Below are 8,329 nucleotides of genomic sequence, written 5' to 3'. Positions count from 1 at the left end.
AGGACAAAGTGTGTTGAAAAACACAAAATGTTTTGAAAACCAACAAGATGAACCATATTAACATTGATGTCTTCTCTCATGAAACGGATAAATAATTTGAGTATTTTAACTTATCACATAACCGGTGATTAACGGCCATCTTTGAGCAATCATCACCAACCCAAATAATAACTTCTTTATAGCAAACTCATTACCATGTTAATTCTCAGCTCACCCCAACAACTTTAGAGACATGCAGTCATGTCCACTTCCAAAAGAGGGAATGATTATCAATGGTTTCCACAATCAAACAGCAATAAATACACATCCCTTTTTTATCTGAAAGCTGGACAGAATCCACTCAGAAGCTGGACAAACAGAATAGGAGTTCAGCTTATTAATGCTGATATCATACTGGTTTGTTAGAAACACCATATTATTCCCTGAATGAGCAAGTCTCTAGTGTAGTTTATAGGCTTACTTCCAACTTACTTCCCACTCCAGAGTGATGTAAACATTACAGATCAAATAACAAAAGGCTGTTGTAAATGTTATACTGTGGGAATTCCAGAATGGTAATATTTTAAAAGCCTCATAGGACAAGTCCTATTGTGTTTCATTGGCTGTCACAACCTTATTATGGCTGATAAAAGGCAGCTAAATAATAACATGCAGTCAAACATACACAAGACGTCAAATTCAGTGTTCTGTCTTTTTAATGACCGATATCAATTTGTCTAAATACATTAATACATACTCGAAAGATCATATCATACAACTCAAGATGAGGCAGGACAAGATGCAGCATAGTAGATCTGGCTGGCAGATGAATGACGAGATGGGACGAGCTCATTGGTCACATCTACACTTCCCAGCAAGGCCGGTACACCCTTCCCACCATGCACCTCATGGTGTCCCTCCTGACAATGGAGATGCTGGGGCTCAGGTCCTGGTCAGTCTCTCTGCGGTCCAGGGTCAGGGCTCTGTCAAGCCCTGCAGCTGCAGCTTTCAGCTTGTAGAGAGGAAGTCCTCTGTTCAGGTTCTTCCACAGGCCTGAGTCTGCCAACATGATGATCTTGGAGCTCCCGCTTCTGACTGAATCAGGGTTTTTATCAGCCACCTCTTCGTTCAGTAGAGAGTCTAGAGTATCTTGCTCCAAGGCTGTGTCCTCCATCTTGCCCATCGGGATTGCCATGGACGGTGTGTAGCACTCCAAGAAAAGTGCCAAGGCAAAGATGACGGAGAGGACCGAGTCTCTCATCTTGGAGAATGAGGATCTTCGTAGAGGTTGATGTTGCAGGTTGATGTGATCTCAAGCTCGTTCAGGCTGTTCTGACTCTGAGATGTCCGTCTTCCTCTTTTATACCGCTTGGACCTCCAGGATTAGCCACGTTTTCATCATTGCTGTTCTTCTTGTTTGTGTTTCAGGATATTAAACAACAGTATGAAGTCATGGTTGATGAGATCCTTAACAATGCTGAAGTGTTTTGTCTGGTGGAGAGTTAATTAAGCTCCTCTGTGGCTGGTCTTTCTAAAGTCTGCGAGAATGAAACAGTGGGAGGACGTAATTCCAAAAACCTTGCCCTTTAAAAGAACTAGAGTGGATTACCCACCCGTTGACTACCCTGTGGTTAAGGCCTCTTAATGATACGTACTCCCCTCTCATGGATGCCTTATAATAATGTTCAATATGGGATTTCAGGTGGGATTACAGTTGAAAAGTAAACAAATAATAATTGGAGAGCTTAGTGTGCATGTGACACCGGGAAAACCAGCAGGGTTCTTTGTAGACGTATTGAGAGGAAATTCACAATTTCACTGATGTAAGGCTTTGGAGAAGATAGGAAACATCACTTAATTCAGAGCATGTCCGCTACATCTGCTACTTGTGCTTTTAGACATTTTTTCTAAATGTATTAAAACTAAAAAACAGAAATACCTTAGTATTAGTACCTTAGTATTCAGACCCCTTGCTAATAGACTCAAAATTGAGCAGAGGTGCATCCTGTTTCCATTGATCATCCTTGAGATGTTTCTACAATGTAATTAGAGTCCACCTGTGGTAAATTCAATTGATTGGATATTATTTGGAAAGGTACACACCTGTCTACATAAGGTCCCACAGTTGACAGTGCATGTCAGAGCAAAAACCAAGCCATGAGGTCGAAGGAATTCTCTGTAGAGCTCAGAGACAGGATTGTGTAGAGGCACAGATCTGGGGAAGGGTACCAAAAAATATCTGCAGTGTTGAAGGTCTCCAAACACATAGTGACCTCCATCATTCCTAAATAGAAGAAGTTTGGAACCACCAAGACTCTTCCTAGAGTTGGCCGCCTGGCCAAACTGAGCAGTTAGGGGAGAAGGGCCTTGATCAGGGAGGTGACCAAGAACCCAATGGTCACTCTGACAGAGCTATAGAGTTCCTCTGTGGAGATGGGAGAACCTTCCAGAAGGACAACCATCTCTGCAGCACTCCACCAATTAGGCCTTTTGTAGAGTGGCCAGACAGAAGCCACTCCTCAGTAAAAGGCACATGACAGCCCACTTGGAGTTTGCCAAAAGGCAGCTAAAGACTCTCAGACCATGAGAAACAAGATTCTCTGGTCTGATGAAACCGAGATTGAACTCTTTGGCCTGAATTCCAAGCATCACGTCTGGAGGAAACCTGGCACGATCCCTACAGTGAAGCATGGTGGTGGCAGCATCAAGCTGTACGGCTGTTTTTCAGCTGCCGGGACTGTGAGACGAGTCAGAATCAAGGCAAAGATGAACGGAGCAACGTACAGAGAGATCCTTGATGAAAATATGCTCCAGAGCGCTCAGGACCTCAGAATGGGGCAAAGGTTCACCTTCCAACAGGACAATGACCCTAAGCACTCTGCCAAGACAATGCTGGAGTGGCTTCAGGACATGTCTCTGAATGTCCTTGAGTGACCCAGCCAGAGCCCGGAATTGAACCCAATCAAACATCTCTGGAGAGACCTGAAAATAGCTGTTCAACCAGACAGAGCTTGAGAGGATCTGCAGAGAAGAATGGGAGAAACTCCCCAAATACAGGTGTGCCAAGCTTGTAATGTCATGCCCAAGAAGACACGATGCTGTAATTGCTGCCAAAGGTGCTTCAAGTAAAGGGTCTGATTACTTTCTGAAGGCAATATACCTCCTGTAAGAAACCTATGATCTGTGAAACATACACGACACAGACAACATCTTGGTGTCTAAATCTAAAGCACCACTCTGGAAATGTTACATGTTTGAAGAGTATATTGTTACAAACAATATGCCTAAAAATAAATGAATGTGAAAGTGTATATTTGAGAGCACACTGTAAGGAGTATAAAGAAACCAATATGTTACCTGTATCATGTATGATTCACAGATCATAGGGTCTTTCGAGGCATGCATAAGTCTAAAAAGGGCTTAAAATTGCCAATTAACATGATTTTCTCGAAAATGGTTTGTGATACAAATGTAAAACGATCTTCCTCCCAATAAAGTTCCTATGTGATAATTGCCAATAACCTAAGATAACAAAAATATTTTCCTGCTGGCATGAAGTAGCCCCAAATCCTTTTTTGCTCACTTACTGGTACATGCATATTTACAACCTTACCTAATTAGGAATAGCAGACAGGGAGTTAAAGGTCACTGCTCACACAGCCCTTGTGTGACGTTGTCGTGTTCAAAGTCAGCATTGCAAGAGACATCCACAAAAAAGGAGATGTTGGCTGGTGGACCGTCAATGTTTCGCTTGCCTTGATCAGCTTTGGTGATTCATAGTGATGACCTCAGGTCAAATAATGTTCCTGCGTAAGAACTTTTAAAATATGCAAAACTCTTCCAAAAAAGTGTGTATTTTATATAGAACAATTATTATTGTTCTATAAATACTACATCTTGGAACTCTTGCCTGTTCCCGGTCTCAGCTTTTGTTTGACAAGGGTTAGTTTTTGTCCAGTGGTTGAACCCAGCTGTAACACACCTGAACGTGGAAGATGTTTTTGTCTCTTGGGGTAGTTTCACAAAACATTTTAAAGAAATTGATCACTAAAGATACGTGGTTTGTCCTTGATATTCAGACATCATTAGCACGCATATACAGTGTGAAAATTACACCCTGAAAAGTTCTCTCACAGTTCCCCAATTAAGAGGAATACTTGAAGTAGAGGGTGTGCGAAAAATGCTTTAATGGCCTCCTTTAATGTTCTTAGCCCTTCTCCTTCTAAAATATTTTTTGTTCTTTCAACCAACTGTTGAAGGGGACCTAAAAGTTGGCATTATTGTTCTCAGCAATTAAAGACTCCAGCCTTCTCTATCTGCAGTTCAATGTAAAAAAAAAAAAAAAAAAAATGGATGTGAAGTCGACTGGTTCCAATGAGGGATGTGGTTGTGAGTGAAAAATGATTTAACTGCACCGCAACTCAAAATCAAAGAGGATGGCATTAAAAATCAAGCAACAGAGACAAAATCTAAATTTCATAATAATTTTTGTATGATAATCATGGAAGCTTTGTACGACAGACAAGGAAAGAGATTATCAGGATGCAGAACTCACGTCTTAATGCAATTACTGTCCTCAAACAAATAAAAGAAGATTCATTTAAGCGCTTGATATTTCTTCTAAATCAAAACAAACTTAAAACGAATATCGAATTTATATGAAAAGCACTTAGACACAGCAGTAGGCATGTACTTTCTTAGATTAAATATTTAACAAATAGGCCAACAGTTTATCATGGGTCACACAGTCCATAGTCACATTAAGAACATTAAGGCCATTCTGAAATGTGTGCAATTTCTAAAACTATTACCTTTAATGGCTTCTAGTCTGGAACAAATTGCATAAATGATTTTAGTGTTGGTACTGTTACTACCGGTGTGGCCAGATGGGACATGCCATGGACCATTTGTTATTGAGAAGCGTGTCTGTGTTCTGCATGGTCAAAGCTGGCAAATCTGTGATGACTAATAAGCCTGGCATTTTACAATTTCTTCACCTTGTTTTTACTATTGCTTACAGGGCTCATGTACTGCATCTGTCTCACATCCTGGGACATACATTTAGACTAATAATTCATGCTCCATTTTTAGGAGGAGGTTGGGATGGGGTAAAGCATGTTTGGCAGGCCTTCTGTTCCACACGAGAGCATGTTGGGACCAACCAGATGGATCCATGGGGGGGGGGGACTACAGCTAGGGTGACTGAAGCAGGACATCATGAATATAAGTGACTATTAAACAGGATATCATGGCTATAAATCTCCTTTTGTTTGTGGATGGAAAAAGCTATCACTATCTGAAAATCCAGGGAGGGTGACCGGAATCAGGAAAAGTGGAGAAACCGCTCAAAAAGACTGACATCACTGAAAGTTGTGGAAAACACAGAGTAATGACATGGTGAAGATGTAACTGAAAATGCATTGAACTGTATTAACCTATGATTGAACTGATGATAAAACAGAACCTTCCAAATTGTATTGTTGATCCATTCATTTATGACTTTCCTTATAAACCACGCAAAGACAAACAGTCCGAACCCTACCTAATTATTCATTCGGAGTATGGAACTCTATTGACCTCTGTATAGTTATAACAGAGCAGCCTGGTCTCATAGACTAGACTAAAATCTAGGACACTCAAATTAGCATCATATGTTATGTTTGGTATGGTTACATAAGGTTACTTAAGGCAAAAATGAAAGTAGGGTGGTTTGTCGGGGTGTATGGATAGGCGTATTATGTGAAGGTCTGCAACCCAAACGTTGCAAGTTTGAATCTCATCACGGACAGATTTAGCATTTTAGCAACTTTCCAACTATTTACTACCTTGCAGCTAAATAGCATGTTAACTAACCCTTCCCCTAACCTTAACCTAACTCCTAACCCTAATCTTAACCCTAACCTTAACCCCTAACACTAACCCATAGCCTAGCTAAATTGCAATTCGTAACATATTATATGAAATGGATGATGGACATCCACAGATGAATGCATACCATACAAAACATTACATTACATTACATTTAAGTCATTTAGCAGACGCTCTTATCCAGAGCGACTTACAAAACATAACATATCATACTAAGTGGAGTGTCATGGATTTACGTTTACTATGTTACGTCTACCCCTGACTCCAGGTTGAACAGAGAGAGGGGTGTTTATCTGTTGGTGGCCGGTGTGTTTCAGGCCTCTCTCTCGCCAGGTGTTTGCTTGGTGATGTGTGTGGTTATTGGATTACAGCTGTATGCCACATGTCCATGACAGACCTGACTATAACATAGCTGGGGTTCTTGTTTTATGTGCCCATCCAATACTATGGACACCATTCTATTTAATTCTGTCATAAATACCTGCTAAAATAGGCCGTCAAGACAACATGAAACACTGCAGACTTTTTATACTCCTCCGAATGCATTTTTAAAAATCCAGATATTTTCCTGACTTTCCTCTCCTGGAAAGTCGAGTGGCAGAGAGTACCCTTTCCATGTTTGCCCCTTGACCAAGGAGAAGGTGCAGCTGCCAGTCCAGAGAATGCCCCTCAAGGTGTTTGTGTGTTACAGAGAATCATCCATAAGTGCAACACTGCTACACCTCCTCAAAAGAAGAAAAAAAAAACGTTGGAAGTGTGAGGCCAAGATGTGCAGACCAGCTGACTATGCTGACGGGTGCCAACCCAAACACAAGGCCTCAGCTCAGGGGTTTTGAGGGGGGGAAAGACCCCAGCCGCGCACCGAGGGGAGACAGTGCCTCTCACATAACGCAGGGCCCTTCTGCACACAGCAGCGCACCTCTTTAAAACAACACCAAGAGGCAGGCCGCACCGTACAGGCTAAAGTGTTATTCCAGCTAGGTAAACACAGGGCACAGATCTAACAGTAATGAATGCCACATATTAACAGGCACAAATTGAATTATGTTGTTGAAATTTGATGGCAGTGCATTCTGCCGGCCAGTTTGAGGTTGATTGAAATCTTCGTGTCTTTCCGCATACGGCATGAGGATTTCTGAAACCAAGACGCACACAGAGGACTCCCCTTCCAGAGGAAGATCATGGAGTTTCTAAAATAAGTTTTCAAAGAAGCCACTAGTAGGGATGACATTCCCCTCCAGTCTTCTATGTAGCCCGGTGAAGTACCTAGACAAAGTCATCTAGTACATCCTAGTTAAAGATAATAACTGTCAGCGTACCAGGGTAATGTATTGACATGCACACTTCTTATGATGGGCTGTAGAGAACTTTCATGCAGCATTGACCATTGTATCGAGAGATGAAGAGAAACTACAGGCTTTGACTGGGCTTCGGTAACAGTACGGATCTGGTGACAGGTATCCGAGACAGTGGCTCATTAGGGTCTAAATGGAAGACAGAAGTGCTGATCTGATGTAAGGTCAGTTTTGCTCTATCTTTACCTAATGGATAAGGTCAGGCTTGGACAGAAATCGGTGGATGATAGCTAATCCTAGATCTGAGGCCACCTCCATCGAAAGACCAACTGTAAGTGTCTGAACCGTGAGGAGGCGCTTAATGCAATAACAGACAAAAAGGCATCTTCTCCTCTTTGAGCACATAAGGATATAAAATCCCCCACATACATATACACACCCATGTCACACAAAGAGAACTACAGAGATACCAGTAGTCATGGTGATGGTCAGACAGGTAATCAAGAAGCAGAGTATAATTAGCAACACAAGCACCCAGGGAGTTGTGTAAGAAAGATTTAAAAAATAACATTTTGAAGAATGTGACATTTTGTTCTTAGTGAAGCAACAGAATAATGAATGATACATATGGACATGCTCGGGAGAATTTGATCCCTTTCCAAATCACACTCGCCAAAGTGACCACCCATTAGCCACACTGTTAATAATGGATGAGGTGACGTTGTTCCTAGCCTCTGGAGTATGACATGTTGTATTTCTAAAGGGCTTTGCACATTTGAGTCTAAAGCTTAGACAATTTTTTTAAACTGGGAAAGAGTAAATGGTTTGTACTGTGCGAGACCTTTTCACTGTCTTTTTAGGGCAAAACACTTGTTATCAAAGTGTTAATTCAATTAATTAGTTCATGGCATGATGTGTTGCCAAATTGTTATTGTGCTCCCATGTGGAAATGATACAAAGAGAAAATGTCTCAAGCAATACTGATGATTTCACGCAAAAAAAAAAAGTTGTCATAGAACAAAAGTATTCATAAATCTCAGCGGGAGGATCGTTTTGTGCCATATGAAACATCTAGCTTGGCTGTCTAGCTACAAGAAAACATTGGTTTGATTTGTGACCACGGTTTATACTGTGGAGATAGACCATTCCAGGCACATGGGCTTTCTGATTGCTCATGTAAAAAAAAA

The 8,329-nt window shown here is 41.3% G+C and overlaps 1 protein-coding gene across 1 annotated transcript; it reads right to left on the bottom strand.

Moving 5' to 3' along the window:
- Positions 1 to 685: 685 nt before the first annotated feature.
- Positions 686 to 1,291, bottom strand: LOC135543923 (pro-MCH 2). Its single transcript, XM_064971242.1, has one exon. The coding sequence runs from the start codon at positions 1,238 to 1,240 to the stop codon at positions 842 to 844; it is 399 nt and encodes a 132-aa protein (XP_064827314.1). The 5' UTR covers positions 1,241 to 1,291; the 3' UTR covers positions 686 to 841.
- Between the last annotated feature and the right edge of the window lie 7,038 nt (positions 1,292 to 8,329).

This window comes from Oncorhynchus masou, chromosome 8 (assembly GCF_036934945.1).
Source record: "Oncorhynchus masou masou isolate Uvic2021 chromosome 8, UVic_Omas_1.1, whole genome shotgun sequence".
Lineage (NCBI taxonomy): Eukaryota > Metazoa > Chordata > Actinopteri > Salmoniformes > Salmonidae > Oncorhynchus > Oncorhynchus masou.
Note: the sequence above shows the minus strand (reverse complement) of the source record. Positions and strands in the feature narration are given on the sequence as shown.

Excerpts from the sequence above, each read along its gene's own strand:
- LOC135543923 (XM_064971242.1), bottom strand. The coding sequence starts at position 1,240 with ATGAGAGACTCGGTCCTCTCCGTCATCTTTGCCTTGGCACTTTTCTTG.